Below are 20,516 nucleotides of genomic sequence, written 5' to 3' on the forward strand. Positions count from 1 at the left end.
GTGTATATTTAAGTTTGTTTCATTATAACTTTTTATCTTAGGAAAGAAGAGTCATCAGTCCAGCTTTGAAATTTTGCAGCCAGTTAATGATACTGGTAATTGTGTGATTTGGCAACTGGATTTAATAATTTTGTAGTGGTGTTCAGAAACACTTTTCTTTTTTTTTTTTAAAAGTCTTTCCAGTGGCAGAGCTCTGATTAGATATGCTCAGTGTATGTTTATCTTATTAGGAGGGAAGATTAGGCATACTTTATCAATAGTTTTTGCTGTCACCTCCAGGAAAATAAATAATTCTAAGGAAAAAAAGCAAGAGAGTTCCAGAAAAACATCTATTTCTGCTTTATTGACTATGCCAAAGCCTTTGACTGTGTGGATCACAATCAACTGTGGAAAATTCTGAGAGAGATGGGAATACCAGACCACCTGACCTGCCTCTTGAGAAATCTGTATGCAGGTCAGGAAGCAACAGTTAGAACTGGACATGGAACGACAGACTGTTTCCAAATAGGAAAAGGAGTACGTCAAGGCTGTATATTGTCACTCTGCTTATTTAACTTACACGCAGAGTACATCATGAGAAATGCTGGACTGGAAGAAACACAAGCTGGAATCAAGATTGTCAAGAGAAATATCAATAGCCTCAGATATGCAGATGACACTACCCTTATGGCAGAAAGTGAAGAAGAACTGAAGAGCCTCTTGATGAAAGTGAAAGAGGAGAGTGAAAAAGTTGGCTTAAAGCTCAACATTCAGAAAACGAAGATCATGGCATCCGGTCCCATCACTTCATGGGAAATAGATGGGGAAACAGTGGAAACAGCGTCAGACTTTATTTTTTTGGGCTCCAAAATCACTGCAGATGGTGATTGCAGCCATGAAATTAAAAGACACTTACTCCTTGGAAGAAAAGTTATGACCAACCTAGACAGCATATTGAAAAGCAGAGACATTACTTTGCCAACAAAGGTCCGTCTAGTCAAGGCTATGGTTTTTCCAGTGGTCACGTATGGATGTGAGAGTTGGACTGTGAAGAAGACTGAGCACCGAAGAATTGGTGCTTTTGGACTGTGGTGTTGGAGAAGACTCTTGAGAGTCCCAAGGAGATCCAACCAGTCCATTCTGAAGGAGATCAGCCCTGGCTGTTCACTGGAAGGACTGATGCTAAAGCTGAAACTTCAGTACTTTGGCCAGCTCATGTGAAGAGTTGACTCATTGGAAAAGACTCTGATGCTGGGAGGGACTGGGGGCAGGAGGAGAAGCGGACAACAGAGGATGAGATGGCTGGATGGCATCACCAGTTCGATGGACGTGAGTCTGAGTGAACTCTGGGAGATGGTGATGGACAGGGAGGCCTGGCATGCTGCGATTCATGGGGTCGCAAAGAGTCGGTCATGACTGAGCAACTGAACTGAACTGAGGAGAATAAATATTTAAATGATATTACCTCTGAATAACTTGTGATTTCTTCCTGATTCATCTGTAAATCATACTGCATATTTAAAAAGAATCAAAAGTAAATATTGCTCTATTAAAAATTGTCATTTAAAGCTTTTAAAACCATCTAGTAGAAGAGTAGTTAATCTAAAACCCCAAAATTCTGATTCTGATTCAGAAAAATAAGTATTCAGGAGTGAAAGAGTATGTGTTCATATGGAAATATAACCTTTAAATACCCTTACCTGTAAATTGTTTTCATATAAGATGAGCAAATTCTTTGTGGTTATGAAGCAATACTGTCCAGATTCACTCTGTATGATTTCTATTATTAGAGTCTTTACTTTATTCTTGTACTGGAAACTTGCCAAGCTGCAGTTCAATGAGATATCTTAGGGGCATTCAGTATTAATTCAAATGATCAGCAGACTTGAAATAAATACTAGCATAGATGTTTAGGCATTTTCATTTTCCCTAGGGTCTTAGCTGTGAAAATCCTCATAGATTTTCATAGATGAAAATCTTACTTTAGGAAATGTTTGAAAGAGGAGAAGGAGTGGGAATGTCATGGTGGTTAAGAAAACAGTTTACCCTAAGCCATCATCATTTGATACCCGGCACCAGTCAACTCTTCCAAGAATTTTTCTAGAATGGAGAAAAGGATTTAAGCAAAGTACCGATTAAATGATATAGACTTAGCCTGAAGAAAAATAATTTGTGAGGTAATTATGGACACGGGGTGTGATGGTGATATGACAACAATTTCTTGAATAAATTCCTATTCTCCACACCAGAAATATGAGTAGAAACAGGCTTTATTATGGGCTCAGAAGGCAGCAGGGCAGATCTGATTGAGTATTTGTTGTTCAGTTGCTAAGTCATATCCGACTCTTCGTGACCCCATGGACTGCAGCACACCAGGCTGCCCTGTCCTTCACTATCTCTTGGAGGTTGCTCAAACTTGTGTGCATTGAGTCGGTAATGATACAGACTGTCATTCAGCAGTGTGGAAGGGATCAGAGAGATGTGTGAGCCCAGAGCTGGACAGAGAATCAGAAGGCTGGGTGTCAATGGAAGATGGCAGATTGGTGGTGTCCTGAGTCAGAGCCTGCTGTGGAGCCAGGCTGTTCTGGGGATAGGTCTCCAGGAAAAGGACAGGTGATGAGGGTCTCATGGCTGCAGGTTGAAGGCAACAGCAGTTGCTGTTGTGATCCAACCTGGAAATTAGACCTTGGCTTTGAGGACACACAGGCAGCTGACGTTCACAGAATTTAGGTGGACCAGTGGTTGGGGAATAAGCAGCAGGCATTGGAGGGATTTGATAACTGCATAGCTATGGATTAAGGTGCATGGATCAGGCACTGACATGAAGACAGTGGCGGTTTAGTCGCTAAGTCATGTCCAACTCTTGCGACCCCATGGACTGTAGCCTGCCAGGCTCCTTCCTCTTTCCATGGGGATTCTCCAGGCAAGAATACTGGAGTGGATTGCCATTTCCTTCTCCAGGGGATCTTCCTGACCCAGGAATCAAACCCAGGTCTCCTTCATTGCAGGCAGATTCTTTATCAACTGAGCTACGAAGACAGAGCTTGAGCATCAGAGAAGACATGGACAGAAAGGAACCTTTTTTTTGCTCTGAGTTGTGTTTTCACAGATGATTTGACCCTAAATTTCTAGGAAGACCGTGGGCACTGGGCAGCAGTGAGGCTTAAATCAAAGCCCTAAAATCATGATTATTTTTGAACTCTGAAATTTGGAACTTTATCAAATAAAGCTTCATACCATTCAGAATAATGGCCAAGGTCAAGATGAAGGACACAGACACAGTCCAGAGTCTAACAAAAATTAGCTAATATTTATTCAGTGCTCACTAGTCACGCACTCTTCACTGTTCTGTGCATTTATTGTTCCATTTAATCATCTTAACAGCGCATTTAGGGAGATAGAGATTGGCTGACAGAGATTCTACTTGAGCAGTAAGATAATAGGAAGGACCAAGCTGTTGTGTTAAGGCATGGGATTGTAGAGTTCTCCAAACAGTTCTGGGCGCTGAAGTTCTTTCAGCCTTTCTCATTGTTTATGGTCCATGGCTATTTGCTCTTGTGGGCACATTTAACACATGCCATTGGTCATGCGTGTGTGTTATGACCTGTGTTCCTAAAACCCATCCAGGGCATCTTCCCAGACCCCTCCCACTCTGCTTGCTTCTCTTTACTGACTTTCTATAGCTTTTATTTATGTGGCCATGTATTTGTTCAACTTCATTGTATTCTTTCTTCCTTTTTTTTTAATAGTTGTTTTTAAATTGTTTAATATGTTTCAGTTTTGGCTCCTCAACAAGCATTTTAAAGTTGTATTGCTTTTATATCTTCCACAGAGACCTTACCATGGTAAATAATCCAGTAAATTTGTGTAATATATTCCATGCTTTCCTTTCTACCTTGGCTTTAATCAAAGTTTAATTGACTGTTAAAAAACTGATTATTTTTTATGTATGTTATAATACATGGTTTTTCTTTTTTTTTTTTTTTTAAATTTTCACAGGGCAAACTCAGAAAATGAATCTCTTCCAGGCAGTAACAAGTGCCTTAGATAACTCATTGGCCAAAGATCCTACGGCAGGTAAACTTCCATGGTGCTTGTGGTTATTGTTGTTTAGTTGCTTAGTCATGTCCAACTGTTGTGCAACCCTATGGACTGTAGCCCCCCAGGCTCCCCTGTCCATGGGATTTCCCAGTCCAGAATACTGGTGTGGGTTGCCATTTCTTTCTCCAGGGGATCTTTCTGGCCCAGGGATCGAACCCTCATCTTCGGCATTGGCAGGCAGATTTGTTACTGCTGCGCCACCAGGGAAGCCCTGCTTGACTATGTTGGTTGTGTTAATTCAGAACTGAAGATCTGCCAGAAATATTTGTCTGGAGCTCAATGGATAGCATTATATCTACCTGAAATTTTTACAAGACCTGAACAAATGCTTAAGGCTAAATAATAAAATTATGATATTAAACACATTTTTATCCTCATTATGAATTATTTCTCATGCATATCTGACACTGACATTATTAAATTAATTTTTTTCCATGGTATGTGTGGTCCTGATAATACATTAACATAATACCTTTTAAAATATGTGCTACTGTTCTCTAGCATATAGAAAAAATGGAAGATAGCACTTTGTTCAGTTATCTATTTATTGATATAAAATGAAAGTTTAGTTCTGTGCTTTCCTTTGGGATACATTATCATTCAACTTGTAAGATTTTTTTGGAAAATAGCTTTAATATTGATAATTAACTTTATAAGTACCTTATCTTATTAAATTATTGATATAAAAAGAGTTGTACTGCTGGGTGTTTTCTAAATTAGACTGACTTGACTTTATATGTATATTTAGTATACCTTGGGTTTCCCCCTTGAGAATCTCCGGTTTTAAGGTCAAGTGGAAAGCAGATTAGTTTTTAGGAAAAGTGAGAGCTGGACTTGCTTTGTTTTGAAAGAGAATGACTGATATAGTCACGTAGATAAGGGTGAGTTATTTTCTTGAGGTCTTTGAAGCAGGTGAGGTGCATTAATGGGACTAGAATTCAGCTTTGTGAACATCCCTTATTCAGTTTAATTTGCCTTGCCTACGTAGCACCTCTGAGTTTTCACCAGAACTATTCTTTGCCTTGCTCTTTACATTCCATTATACTTGCAGTCTCTGTCACTTTCCTACTTGTGACTATTCTCTCAGCTTGAAATGCTGTTCCTTCAGCTTCTTCAAATTGCTGATTCTCATTGTATATTGTCTATTGAAAAAAAAAAAAAAAAGAAAATCAGGGGACTTCCCTGGTGGTCCAGTGGCTCAGACTTCACCTTTTGATGCAGGGGGTGTGGGTTAGATCCCCAATTGGAGAGCCAAGATCCCACATGCCTTGCAACCAAAGAACCAAAAACATAAAAACAGAAGCAATATTGTAACAAACTCAATTAAAGACTTTAAAAATGATCCACAGGATTCTTTAAAAAAGGGAGGGGGAATCACGAACCACTCCCCACCCCCCCAAGCCAACAGAAACAGCCCTCAAAAGCCACTGCCCAAGGGACACAGAAGCCTAGTGTGAGTCACAGTTCTGCCTCTTGCTTTCTGGCTTATTAAGTTACTCGACTACTTTTCTGACCTTGCTTCCTTCATGGGTGAAACACGATGAGGTTCCAGATTAGTGTTTCTTTCTCAGCGGAGGATTCTCCGCATGCACTTCTCACTGTCTGAAGACCCTGTCGGCTCTTGCTCCTGTGCGGTCAGCGGCCCACCCGCTGCACGGAGACCAGGCGTGTTGCTCTGTGTCTGCAATGCACAGGACAGGCCACTAGGACAAAAGGATTATCCAGGCCAAAGTGTCACTGACATCGAAATTGGGAAACCTTGATTTAGATCTCGGGATCCATTTCTGTTTTCTAATTTCATATGTAGACATTTACATTACTTATTGTTAGCCTCCTTTAGGAATGATTAGATACAACATGTTCTTTATTGTTTTTCAGTAATATTTGGTGAAGATGTTGCTTTTGGTGGAGTCTTTAGATGTACTGTTGGCTTGCGAGACAAGTATGGTAAGTTAGCATCTTTCTATACTCACAGTATTCCTGTAAAGTGTACACATCTTGGCAGTACAAAGTATGCCTGTAATGCTTGCCATGCCCTTATTGCATCATCAGATTCCTTTTGTTTCCACAGCCACCCCCAGACTCCTTTGGCCTAGGTTTCACTGAATGTGTTCTAACTGTAGCTTCCCTGTGGTCTAGTTCCTATTCTAAGTATTATAGATTCTAAAGTATTCTTCATTAAATGTATTGTTTGCCATGTCATTCATACGTCTGGGAATCTTCAGCCTCTTATTGCTGCCCTGCCTTTGCCAATTTCAATCCCATTCAAAGTTCTGCCCTGTTGGTCACTGCTAATAGATTTCATCTTTTATTATCTGCATTAGGATTCTCCAGAGAAATCGAACCATTAGGATATACCTATATGTGGGTAGATGCGTGTGTGTACAAAAAATGCACCTGTATATGTGTGTGTTTTTATATCTATGTGTGCTGTAGTGTGCTCAGTCGCTTCAGTCATGTCCAACTCTGTGACCCCATGGACCTTAGCCCGCCAGGCTCCTCTGTCCATTGGATTTTCCGAGCAAGAATATTGAAGTGGCTTTCCATGCCTTCCTCAGGGGGCCTTCAGGACTCAGAGATCAAACCAGCATCTCCTGTATCTTCTGCAATGCAGGTGGATTTTTTTTTTTTTTGCCTCTGAGCCTCTGGGGACACCCCGTCTATATCTATGTTTATACATGTACATGCTTCCAAGATGGGGCTAGTGGTAAAGAACCCGCCTGCCAATGCAGGAGACATGAGAGACACGGGTTTGATCCCTGGGTTGGGAAGATGCCCTGGAGGAGGAAATGGCAACCCATTCCAGTATTTTTGCCTGGAGAATCCCATGGACAGAAGAGTCGCGGGTTACAGTCCATAGGGTCGCAAAGAGTCAGACCGGACTGAGGCGGCTTAGCACAATACATAAATCTATATTGAGAGAGCAAGAATCAGAGATTTATATTTTAAGGAATTGGCTCACAACTCAGAAATCTGTAGGGCAAGCCAGCCGACTAGAAAACCAGGCAGTCTTCAGGACAAATTTCTTTTGGTTTGGGAAACCTTGCTGCTGCTAAGTCACTTCAGCCGTGTTCGACTGTGTGTGACCCCATAGACGGCAGCCCACCAGTTTCCACCGTCCCTAGGATTCTCTAGGCAAGAACACTGGAGTGGGTTGCCATTTCCTTCTTCAATGCATGAAAGTGAAAAGTGAAAGTGAAGTCACTCAGTCGTGTCTGACTCTTCGAGACCCCATGGACTGCAGCCCATTATGTACCTCCGTCCGTGGGATTTTCCAGGCAAGAGTACTGGAGTGGGGTGCCATTGCCTTCTCTTTTCCTTTAAGGCCTTCAAGTGATTGGATGAAGCCCATCCTCATTAAGAAGGATAATCTGCTTTGCTTAGATGTTAATCACGTCTAAAAATACCTCCCCAGTGTATCTAGACTGGTATCTGACAGCCTGGCCGCATCACCTAGCCAACTGGACACCTGTCAGTAAGCATCCTTTCACAGCATCCTTTCACGTTTCATCCCCGCCAGTCAGTGTCTTCTGCCTGGCACGTGAGCCATTTCTGCCCATTGCTATCACTTGCTTCATTCAGCTCAGACTTAAAGCCGTCAGAAGAGGCATACTGGCCCATTCCAACATTCTCACAGCAGATTTGCTCTGTAAGGAATGTGTTCCGGTGCCTTGTTGTTGCACTGCCTTCCTTGGAGGCACTTTGACCTTTCATTTGTTTCCTCAGTCTTATCTAATCTGGAAGTCAAAGCAGTTGAGCTTGGGTAGGAGTTGACACTTGCCTTCCTTCTGGCCTTGACCACTGCACTGTAAAGCTCATGTGGGTAGAAAAAGGAGTGAGGGGCTTTAAGATTTTGTTTTCCTCCCAGTTGTTCCTTCTTGCTGCCCTCTTCCTCTGATGTTATACTTGCATCCAGGAAACCCTAGCTGAATCCAGGAAATCAAGTGTTCCATCCCGCTTGTTAGGAGCTCTCAGGTTGTTCTTTTCCTTTCCCTTTATAGCAGTTTGGTTTGGGTCCCATCCCCCTCTGCTTTCTCCTCGCTGTCTATTTTAGTAGAGTCGAGATTGTTGGTTCCATCTCAGCCATCTCAAACTATCTTAGCCCCAGCTAATTCTGACTGCTAGAGACTTTAGATCTTCAAAAGGAAGTCAAAGGGACTTCCCTGCTGGTCCAGTGGCTGGAAATTTGCCTCCCAATCAGAGGATGTGTGTTCCGTCCCTGGTTGGGGAACTAAGAGTCCACATGCTGTGGGGCAGCTAAGCCCTGTGCACTGTGACCGCTGAAGCCTGCAGGCTCTAGAGCCCATGCTCTGCACCAGGGGCAACCTGTGTCCTGCAACTAGAGGAAGCCCTCACACTGCAAAGAAGACCCAGTGCAGCCCCCCCCCAAAAAAATTAGAAACCTTTATGCATTTGATGTCTAAATGCATATGCATTGTGGAAAATTTGGAAGATGTAGAACAGCATAAAGAAGAAAATAAAAATTGCCCAAAGCAGCAGAGAGAAACTCGAGAAAATCACTATACCTATCTTGATATTATATACACTTTAAGGACATATTTGAATATATTTATCTATATTAACCTATATTTAAAGCATAGAATTAGCCTTTTTTTTCCTTAGGATTTTAAACTCTGTTTACGTTGCCCATCTGTTGTTGCTTGCTGTCTGTTTTGTCCAGTAGAGACCTTAGCATATTAATCATGTGTGTGTGCATGCGTGCCTGCTGAGTCGCTCAGTCATGACTCTTTGCAACCCTATGGACTATGGCCCTCCAGGTTTTTCTGTCCATGAGATTCTCCAGGCAAGAGTACTGGAGTGGGTTGCCATTTCCTTCTCCAGGGGATTTTCCAGACCCAGGGATTGAACTGGCGTCTCCTGTATCTCCTGCATTGCAGGCAGATTCTTTACTGCTGAGCCACCAGGGAAGCCTAGCATATTAATCATAGTTGTTTTAAATCCCCAGTCTGATAATTCTAGCTTCCTTGCCACATCTGGTTCTGATGTTTGCGCTGTCTCTTCAAACTGTGCTTTTTGCCTTTTGGTGTGCCTTGTCATTCTTGAACCTGCTGTAAATAGGCCTTTAGGAATGAGGTGGGGAGGTGTTTGTGGGGTAAGGGACAGTGTTCTCTAATCCTCTGATTCGGTTTGTCTTTTAAGTGAGCCTGTGCCCTTGGACCATGAACTTCCCAAATGTTTCTCAGCTTTTTCTCTCCACCTCTGGTAGAACTGGGTGGCTAGAGAGAGCTGGAGTTGGGTCTTTTCCTGCCTTGAGGTCAGCTGGGTTCTGATGCTACACAGGCGTTTGGGCTCTGGTTAACCAGCGGGTTTTACTTGAGTGCTCAGGCTTGTTTCAGAATGGTTCCTCGTTTACTTCGCCTGCTGGAGGCAAGAGGGGATTTTCTCTGACATTTACTGTGAAAACCTGATCGAGCTCCTGAAGGGAAACTTCACAAAATTGTAGGGGGGGCCCCCTTATGACTGGGTCTTCTGAGTTTTTAACTCTCAGACTTGTCCTCATGGAAGCTCCAACAATTCCTCAGCCACAGCCCAGGTTTCCTGCCCTGCTTCTGGTCTCTGCTCTGTGTCGAGAGTCCCTGAATTCACTGGTCTGCCTCTCCATTCTTGGGGACAGCCGTGTGCTCTGTGTCCTTGCTTCTCTAGCGGGCCCAAGAAAAGTTGATTTTACAGCGTGTTCCGCTTTTTACTTCTCGTGAGGAAGGCTTGGCGACTTCCAAGCTTCTTCCGAATTTCCATCTCCAGTCTAGACCTCAGGCCTGAGCGTCACCTGTGTGTACTGCCCCTCACCCCACTGCCATCTGCACTTTGGTGTTCCCGTCACTTCAGCCTCAGCATGTCTAAGCTCATGTTTTCAAACCCAGCTGAATTTATTCTGTTCTCTCAGAAAATCTCCACGCCTCCTCCTACATTTCTTAGCGAATATACCGTCGTCCACTTGGTTACTTAAGCCGGAAAACTGAGGAGGTCCTGGTCTCTTCCCTCTTCCTCATTCGCCGCGTTCATCAGGTCCTCCGATTTTATCTTCAGAGTTTGTCTTTACCATGGCCTCTCCTTTCCATCCTCACTGCCTGGAGGCTCACTTTGGATCCGAATCGTCTCTGCTTGCTTCTCTTAGTAATCACCCTCCCTCCCGTCCCAACCTTGATGTCAGTGTGATCAAGCTAAAATGTGCATTTCTTGGCAGAATCTGCAGGAGATTTTGAGATCTGCCCTCTTCCCACTCACCTGGCCTCATTCCTTTATTAAAACTGAATCGTTTCCCCTTAAGTCTATGTGGTTTTCATCTCTCTTCCATTGCGCGTGCAGTTTGGATCTCCCCCGCCCCCACCCACTTAATTCCCTGGGGAAACTCCTGTTTGACCTTCACAGGTCTTCTTTTTAAGGCTCTTCCTAAAAGAAAACAACCAATCAAAAAGTGGGCAAAAGACTTCAACAGACATTTCTCCAAGGAAGGCCAAACGGTACATGAAAATTTGCTCAATGTCACTAATTCTTAGAGAAATGCAAATCAAAACTACACTGAGATATCACCCACCTCACACGGTCAAAATGGCCAACATCAAAAAGTCTACAAATAATAAATGCTGGAGAGAGTGGGGAGAAAAGGGAACCCTCCTACACTACTGGTGGGAATGTAAACTGGTACAGTTAGTATGGAGAATGTGAAGTTTCCTTAAACAACTAAAAAGTATTTTTTACTTTGATCACTGGTATTTCCCTGGTAATCCAGTGGTTAAGAATCTGCCTGCCAATGCAGAGGACATGGGTTCGATTCCTGGTCTGGGAACTAAGATCCCAAATGCCACGGGGCAGCTAAGCCTGTGGGCCACAACTGCTGAGCCTGTGCTCCCGGAACAACTAGAGAGAAAGCCTGTGGCCATAACTCCTGAAGCTCATGCGCCCTGGAGCCTGTGTCCTGCAACAAGAGAAGTCACTGCAGTGAAAAGCTGTGCCCGGCAAGTAGGGAGTAGTGCCTGCTTTCTGCAACTAGAGAGAGCCTGCGTGTAGCAGTGAAGACTCAGTGCAGCCCAAAGTAAAAAAATAAAAAGCAAGCAAAACTAAAGATGAAGTTGCCATATGATCCTGCAGTCCCACTTCTGGGCATACATCCAGAAAATACCATAATTTAAAAAGACGCATGGACCCCAGTGTTCATTGCAGCACTGTTTACAGTAGCCAAGACGTGGAAGCAACCTAAATGTCCGTCAGCAGATGAATGGATAAGGAAGATTCAGTACATACACATGATGGAAACTTCGCCATAAAAAAAGAATGAGATAATGCCATTTGTAGCAACATGAATGGACCTAGAGATTATCACACTAAGTGAAATAAATCAGATGAAAGATAAATAGCACGTGATATCACTTAGATGTGGAATCTAAGAAAAAGAAAAAGGTATAAACTCATTTCCAAAACAGAAAGAGACGCAGACATAGAAAACAAACTTATGGTTACCAAAGGGCAAAGGATGGGAGAGGGATACGTTAGGAGTTTGGGATTAACATATACACACTCCTGTATATAAAACAGATAACCAACAAGGACCCACAGTATAGCACAGGGAACTATGCTCAGTGTTTTGTAATTACCTGTTAACATAAGGGAAGAGAATCTGGAGAAGGAAACGTATACATATTTTTTCTTCTTCAGACTCTCAAATTCTTCTTCATATATATGAATATATGAATTGCTGGGCTGTACACCTGAAACTGCTGTTGCCAAGAAGAGAGAAAAAGGTTCTTCCTGACTCTCCGAGCTTATCCAGTCACTGCTTTATCGCTGTCCAGATGTTTACATCTTTTGCATATTGCAAAATTGCAATTACATGTTGTAATTGTCTTCCCAAGAGATTTCTACACCGGGCAACTTCTCCAAGGCAATAGGCATTTAAGTCATCTTGGATCCTTAGCTTCTAATATATATTCTAATACTATCAGACAGTATTGATTGAGTGAATGTTGCTGAGTGTCGTTACCCTTCACTTCTTTCACCAAGATGGGCCTGGTGCCTCAGAAAGGGGATTTCCTTATTTCCCTCTAATGATTTTAGTTGGTCCCATTTTTCCTTAAAAATAGCTTAAACCAGGGAGAAACTAGCTGTCATTTGAAAAAGTCCACTGCTCGTAGAAGGCGCTGGCAGACTTATGTTTACGTGACGAGGAGTTGAGCTAATTAACAGCTATTTAATTCTTAGCTTTACTGTAAGTGGATGTTGTGAATTTTTACACTAGCTTTAGGACTATGAATTCGAATTTTGAATAATTCCAGATCAATATGAACAATTAAATCACTATCACTCTAAGAGGAAATGAGCTTCAGTTTTCAGGAGTGAAGAACAAAGGAAATGGGGAAGAGAAATCTATCCAGACAGAACTTTTTGTATATTAAAGAAATAGCACATCTTTAAAAAATACTGTTCTACCCTTTTGAGTATACTCTGGGAATTTTAAGCTATACAGAAAGATGCTTAAAGGTAGTCGCTTTTTTTCAAGTTAAAAGATTTCATATTTATTTTATTTAAAAAATTTTAATTGAAATTGCTTTACAGTATTGTGTTTGTTTCAGGTGTACAACAAAGTGGTTCAGTTATACATATTTATATGTATTCAAATCTATATATTTTTAAAAAGATTCTTTTCCATTATAGTGTATTACAAGATATTGAATATAGTTCCCTGTGCTATACAGAAAATCATTGTTGTTTAAAGATTTTGTATTGAAAAGAATTACAAAGATTATGTTGATGTAACTGAATGCTTTGAATGACATAGCAGGAAAACCTCTTGAGGTGAATTGATTCCCTTTCTGCGGAGAGCTGGGTGTTGAGAAGGGATCGGCCAGTAGGTGGCAGCCTACACTTTGAAATGAGACCGTCCCTATCGAGGGTTTTAAATTCGATCAGAAGAGTTTGGATTGAGGGTTACTGACATAATAAACATTGTGAAGCTGGATACTACTTAATATTAAAAATAAGAAATTGGCTCATTAGGGGCAATCCTATTAAAACAAACGAAGGGAGATAGAAGTTAAAAAAATTTTTTTTTGCATGCCATGTGGGATCTTATATCCTTATCAAGGATTGAGTCTGTGCCCCTTGCATTGGAAGGGCAGAGTCTTAACCCCGGAACCACCAGGGAAATCCCAAGAGAGAGCTGTTTCGTACCCCAGATAACCCAGATGAGTGCGAGTTTAGCATCACCAATCTGCATTTCTGCTTCCTTGTCCTTTGCCAGAACAGAGAAAGAGTGCTTGGAAACATTCGAAAATAGAAGAGCATAACCTTATCAACACATGGCAGGTTTACCTTTTTATGGGAGATAACTCTTTGATTGCCAGTTCGATCCCTAGGTCAGAAAGATCCTCTGGAGAAGGAAGTGGCAACCCACCCCAGGATCCTTGCCTGGGAAATCCCATGGACAGAGGAGCCTGGTGAGCTCCACTCCGTGGAGTGTCAGAGTCAGACACAACCGGGTGACTGAGCAGGCACGCACGGAGGTGAGAAAAGGGACAGCAGAGGGCTTGGGGAATTCGTTCACAGGCCTGTACATCTGCCTTTTCGTGGGGTTTGATGTTTTTCCATGACTATTCATTTCTCGACTGTGGCTTGTAGCAGCTTGGGAAAAGGAATATAATCACTCACTTGTTTTCTTATGTAAACTTCAGAGAAATTGTATAACCAGATGCTTTAAGACACTGAATTCGGGAAGGAAGACTAGGACAGGCCCGGGGAGATGGCGAGTTTTCTTCTGTCATCTGCCAATATTTGGAAATTGACTTTGAGCTCCAGCATGCTCGTTGGTAAAGTGCAAGGAGAGCATATGTTCAGGCATTCTTTATGCTTTTATCTTCTTTTAGAAAGAGGAGCACGTTTGCTTTAGGCTTTAGTCTCTTCTACATTAAGAGGTTCTATGAGTATAATAATTAGGCCATCCTAGAACTGTGGTCTGCTCTGGGCGCTTCATTCTCTCCCTCTTTTTAATATTGTTGGGCTATTGTTGATCTACAATGTTGTATCAGTTTCAGGTGTAGAGCAAAGTGATTCAGTTATACATCCACATATATTCATTATTTTTCAGATTCTTTCCCCATGTTAGGATTACAGAATATTGGATAGAGTTTCCTGTGCTATACAATACCTTGTTAATTATCTACTTTAGTAGAGAGTAGTTATGGATTTCTTAATTTTCTCTTAACAAGTCCCCTTTCCAGTGTAAGTTTTAACTGTGGAGGCTGAAGGCAGAGTCTTTTGACATATCTCATGCTTGTACCTGAAATAGGAAATTAGCATCTTCAGCAGGAAAAAGTGAGCTTACATTACATGTTCCTCCTGCAAAGAGAGGGCTACTCGAATGGTGACCATTCTCTTGGATCCCGTGTCAGGTTCCACTGAAGAAATGGAACCTGTGAGATGGGGTTTGGCCTCTGGGCAGTTAAAACTAATTTTGCTGGGGAAAAAAATAATTTGGTAAACTAATGATAATTCTTTGGGAATATGGACTACCTGGCTTATCTCCCCTATTGAAGTATATTCATTTAAGACTTCAGGACAGACTGAATACCAGATTTAGATTGTAAGGTATCGTAACTGGTCCATGAATTTGGAGCAAAAACAAGAATTCATAAGATGGTGTAAACTTCTTTTTTTTCTAATATGCTTAAAAACTATTTTAAAAGGGTTGCTAGTAGTTGTGTTTTTCTTCCTTCCTAAAAGTCAGGCACTTCACATTGCTCCTGCTATTATAAGGCCCCTTTGCTTACTAAAAGCACACATGTAGATGAATTAGTTAAAGAACATGTCAAAATGCCTTTCTTTTTATCCAGTTGAAGGAGTTGTCCTCAAAAATGGGATGAATGTATTGTTAGCATGTACTTTACTTGTATTGTACACTTTACGTGTATTGGTCTGATTTCTGGTAGGGCCGAGTTCCAGTCCTCCCTTCTCTGGAGGCCCAGGGAAAAGTCCCATAACGCTTGGGTATCTGTAGGTGGCAGGAGACATCTGTAAGGCCACCCCTTTCGCCTGCTTCTCCCGCCTCCTCCCCCTTCTTCTTTCAACCTGGCTTCCTTTCCTCCCTTGGAAATCTTTGATGTTAGTACTTGGATCTGAAGTTCTGTGTCTCTAGAGGAGGTTTTCTGAGAGAATGTATTCTTGTATTTAAGGGTTTCCCTGGTGGCACAGAGGTTAAAGCGTCTGCCTGCAATGTGGGAGACCTGGGTGCGATCCCTGGGTTGGGAAGATCCCCTGGAGAAGGAAATGGCAACCCACTCCAGGATTCTTGCCTGGAGAATCCCATGGATGGAAGAGCTTGGTGGGCTACAGTCCACGGGTCGCAAAGAGTCGGACATGACTGAGCGACTTCACTTTCACTTACTTGTATCAGTTTCCTTTACATATTTCTTTAACGCCCTTTTGTAAATTTTCATTAAAGAAAAGTATATTAGAATTGGTACAGTCGCTGTATTTCAACTTCTGTAAAGATCACACTGAATATCATCACAGTCATCATGATGGCCAGTGAGTTAACAAATAACATTTAAGAGATTTAGATATTTAATCAACTTTGTACGGTGTTAGTGTGTGTATGTGCTCAGTCGCTAAGTCGTGTCTGGCTCTTTTGCAACCCCCTGGACGGTAGCCCACCAGGCTCCTCTGTCTGTGGGATTTCCCAGGCAAGAATACTGGGAATGGGTTGCCATTTCCTTCTCCAGCGGATCGTCCCGACCCAGGGATTGGACTCTTGTATCTGGCATTGCAGGCAGATTGTTTACCACTGAGCCACCAGGGAAGGCCATGGGATATTAGAACTGGAGAGAAATTGAGTATATATCTTGTTCAGGGATTCTCGGCTAGGGTGGATTTGCCCTCCTGGGAGCATCTGGCCACATCTAGAGAGACAGTTTTGGTTGTCGCATCTGGGGATTGCCACTGTACGCAGCGGGTAGGGGTCAGGAATGCTGATAATCATCTCTTGGGGCAGAAGGGAGCTGTCTAAACAAAGAATGATTTGACCCCAAATGGCAAAGCTCTGAGGTTGAGATACCTTGATCCAGTCCTTCTTCACATAATATAGAGACTGAGGTTCTGAGAGGTTAGATGCTGTTACCAAGTTGCCCAGGGGCAAGTGGGGGAACCACAGTCAGAACGCAGTTCTGAGCTCTTGGTTCTACATTGTTTTTTGTTTTTATTTATAAATGAGCAACTCACTGATATCGAAAAGCATGAGAAATATAAGGAATTGATAAGGAATTTTAATAAAGCTTAAGGGTTTGGATTGTTCATGGGGTCAGAAGCAGCTAGTCATCAGTAATCTGTATTAAAAAGTTTTTAATGACATTTTTTGTGACTTCTGTGGACAGATTTTTTAATGCATTAAGCTGTTCTGAGGTGGCAGCTGGTGCTTTAATGTTTTTTTTTATCTTAGTTGATTAAACAATAAATGTTAGAACTGCCAGCAGGTGTTCTCTTTGACATTTTCAGCATCAGGTGTAATGCCCTTAAGCCTTTTTTTCTCAACATTGTTGACAATGGCAGGCTTTTAAAATGATCAGATGTAAGTACCAGCAGGGGATTAGGAGATGGGCTTAGACTAAATAGCCCAGGAAAAATGGGAATAGAGGTCATTATTGTCAGAAAGGATGAACTTGATTCATATATCTTTTTAAACATTATCATTAAAATTTTTGAAAAATGGAAGTATATCAAGGACAACTTAGATTAAAAGAGAGTAAAAAGTCTTGTTTTATATTTTCACTGTCAAGTATAACATATCTCATTTGTCCATTTATTATCAGGGATAATGTTGCTACGTAGCTTCCTAAATCTGGTGCTAGGTCTTATGAAAATCCTCTTCTAGACTGGCACTTTTTAAAAAATTTTACTTTTTGGCCATGCTGCAAGGCATGTGGGCTCTTAGTCTCCTGACCAGGGATTGAACCTGAGGCCCCCACGTTGGAACGGCGCAGTCTTAGCCACTGGGCCGCCAGAGAAGCCCCAAGGCTGGTACTTTGAACAGAGGGGAAAACACTAACTTCTTTCTTCAGCATGTCATATTTTCTGGATTAAGATGTGTTTGGTATTTTTAATTGTTTTAGTTGGGACAGCTTACTTCCTAATTTTTACATATTACAACCAGCAATGTTTTCTAACTTCATTTTTCATGGTTTCAGAATTGCTGCTCATTTGACTCGTCTAATTTTTGAATTATAAGGCTTCATTTTAGATCCCAGATATGAATCCCAGATTCATTTCATTCCCAGGGAATGAAAGATGACCAGTAATTATTTTTATATGGGCAGTTCAGATTGCTCTGTGTCTGGGAATCCTTGGCTTTTCTCACCCTCTTTTATTCATCTTAAGGAAACAGATCACAAACCCATTAAATTACAACTGAGAACGCTCTTTCTTCTAAAAGTAGCGTGCCCCGTGGCCGTGGCAGCTTAGCTTTGACATGCTCCAGTGTGGAGCTATTGTTGTCACTTACTATCTCAGGAGGTTTGAATCTAAATGTGTAAGTGGTTACATGGCTAGACAGTCTGTGCTTCAATTCTAACTCGAAATTCCACTGGTTAGCACCTTCCATGGAGAAGGCAATGGCACCCCACTCCAGTACTCTTGCCTGGAAAATCCCCTGGATGGAGGAGCCTGGTAGGCTGCAGTCCATGGGGTCGCTAAGAGTCGGACACGACTGAGCGACTTCACTTTTGCTTTTCACTTTCCTGCATTGGAGAAGGAAATGGCAACCCACTCCAGTGTTCTTGCCTGGAGAATCCCAGGGATGGGGGAGCCTGGTGGGCTGCTGTCTGTGGGGTCGCACAGAGTCGGACACGACTGAAGTGATTTAGCAGCAGCAGCAGCAGCACCTTCCATGCCATTACAAAGTCATGGAACAATTAAATCCCAACTTTCTAGTCAAGTTGGGAGCAGCCAGTAAAAGCAGCCCCGCATGGAGAACAAATATTTATGTCATCTGCAAGATCCTGTGGCAAGTCAGAGATGATGGGAGCCCATGCTTTGTTTTCTGTTCCTAGTGTGTGTCTGCATGGCTTCGATTGGCAAATAGGATGAGGGATCAGTTAGGTAAAGGTTGGTGAGTGTCATGTGCTAAGGAATCACTTGGGAAACCTGTTGGACAAAAAGTTTTTGGTTTCCTGCTGAGCAGCTGTACCCAAAGGCAGCTTCAGCAGTGAAACGCCTGACCTTCTCCAGGGGCATCCTGCCAGCCCTCTCCCCGCCGAGGGCCTCTGACTACCAGCCAGAAGTGGTGGCATCGGGGCAATCTTAAAATTAGCCAAAAGGTTCTTTTTCTGTAGTTTTGCTTCTGGACACTTAAGCACTGCTGGTAACAAGGGACTTCTCCTCGTCTCTGCTTCTGGGCAGGCTGCTTCTCTTCCCCCTCCTCTTTCTCCTCCTCTGGTTGCTGCTGGCTTGGAGTGCAGCAGAAACAGGGAAGCTCATTTCTCAGCCAGAAGGGCACACACACCAACACAGTACTGCATGCTAAGTTAATCAGCATCCTGCAGGTGCTGAACTTGATCAGTTTGTTCTTTGAAAATGGAGAGGTTCCTCAAAACTCAAGAAGAAAACCTTTATATGGCTTTAGGAACATGTTAGTTCATTCATCAGAGGGAGAGAGGAACATGTGAAATGGCATAAACCCATACTATCTGCTCAAATCTAAATTAAATACCAGTAGACTAAAGGGAAAGTTCCACGGCCTTCTGAACAAATTCCTGAGTCCAATAGGGCAACTTAGTTATTTGCCCAAAGAAGGTACCTTTTCCTTTCTTAAATATTCTACTGAGTTTCTGCCTAGGGACCTTCTGCTGCTGCTGCTGCTGCTGCTGCTGAGTCGCATCAGTCGTGTCCGACTCTGCAACGCCATAGACGGCAGCCCGCCAGGCTCCTCCGTCCCTGGGATTCTCCAGGCAAGAGCACTGGAGTGGGTTGCCATTTCCTTCTCCACTGGAGTGGGTCACCTTCTCCGCCAGGGACCTTCTAGTTTTTTATTATTCTGTGTATGTATGTGTGTACATGTGTATCTCAGGGCTATGACTCCGCTTAGTGTTTAACCTTTATACAAAATGAGAAAAGTTGGATGTGGTGGCACCCACTTACTGCACTCGCCGTGTTCTTTTAAATGGCCTTTCTTCATCCCAGTCTGTTGATAGGGACTCATATGGGGAGCCAGGAACTTCTTGCCTGCGCAGCCTCTCCTGGTTTCTCTCAGATAATCAGAAGCAAGATTTAAGCCAAATAGTCTCAATGAAGCGTTGCCCTCACTCCGTCCTCGCCAAATTACTTTCATTCCCCTTCGTACCTAGTTCCTGTTTTTTCTTTCTTTTTTTAAATTTTACTATTTATTTTGGCTGTACTGCATCTTCTCTGCGGTGCACGGGCTTCTCTAGGGTTCTAGAGTGCATGGGCTAGTAGTTCTGGCACGTGGGCTCAGCTGTGACTTGTGGGATCTTAGTTCCCTAACCAGGGATTGAACCCGGGCCCCCAGCATCGGGAGTTCAGATTCTTAACCACTGCACCACCAGGGAATTCCCCTGTTGTTTCTGCAGGCAGAAGGCAGCTCACTACTCAGCTTTAGCTCCCATTAACACTTAAGGATTTCAGTAAAGTAAAATTTGGGTAAAATTGTTCCCAGTGTTTGCAGGCTGGGCGATCCTGTATTGTTGTTCAGTCACTAAGTCGTGTCTGACTCTTTATGACCCCCATGGACACACCAGGCTTCCCTGTCCTTCATTATCCCCCGCAGTTTGCTCAGACTGACGTCCGTTGAGTCGGTGATGCCATCCAATCAGCTCATCCTCTGTCGTCCCCTTCTCCTCCTGCCTTCAGTCTTTCCCAGCATCAGGGTCTTTTCCCATGAGTCAGTCCTTCACATCAGGTGGCCAAAGTATTGGAGCTTCAGCATCAGTCCTTCCGATGAATATTCAGGATTGACTTCCTTTAGGACTGACTGGTTGGATCTCCTTCCAGTCCAGGGGACTCTGAAGAGTCTTCTCCGACACCACAGTTCAGAAGTATCAGTTCTTCAGTGCTCAGCCTTCCTTAGGTGATTCGTGTTTAGTGAGGGAGCAGTAGCCCAGTGACTGAGAGACCTTCCACAGTTTACACCTCCTGGTGGCAGTGGAGTGCTGCTGCTGTCAGCTATGTCCGTCCACTTCCCATTGTCTCAGAAAAGTCTCTGCAGTCCAGATTTATAGGATCAGAGAGCAGACATGGTACTTTAGATAAGCTGTAGATGGCGCTCAGTGGGAGAGGGGTTTAACATACCAGTATGTCCTTGCTGCAGGTCCCCTTCTGGTTTGATCTGTGTCTCTTTGTGGATTCTCATGGGGTCTCAGTTCAACTGCAGGACCCTTTCGTCCTTAATTTCAGCAGGAGTGCTAAGGACTCAGGCCCAG

General features: G+C 42.9%; 1 protein-coding gene across 1 annotated transcript in view; it reads left to right on the top strand.

Moving 5' to 3' along the window:
• Positions 1–20,516, top strand: part of BCKDHB (branched chain keto acid dehydrogenase E1 subunit beta) — a 272,175-nt gene that overhangs the window by 6,920 nt on the left and 244,739 nt on the right. Inside the window, exons 2-3 of the mRNA XM_068985095.1 lie at positions 3,979–4,056; positions 5,959–6,027. Of these exons, the coding sequence (XP_068841196.1) occupies positions 3,979–4,056; positions 5,959–6,027 (147 nt within the window). The remainder of the gene's footprint in view (positions 1–3,978; positions 4,057–5,958; positions 6,028–20,516) is intronic.

This window comes from Capricornis sumatraensis, chromosome 13 (assembly GCF_032405125.1).
Source record: "Capricornis sumatraensis isolate serow.1 chromosome 13, serow.2, whole genome shotgun sequence".
In the NCBI taxonomy this organism is placed as follows: domain Eukaryota; kingdom Metazoa; phylum Chordata; class Mammalia; order Artiodactyla; family Bovidae; genus Capricornis; species Capricornis sumatraensis.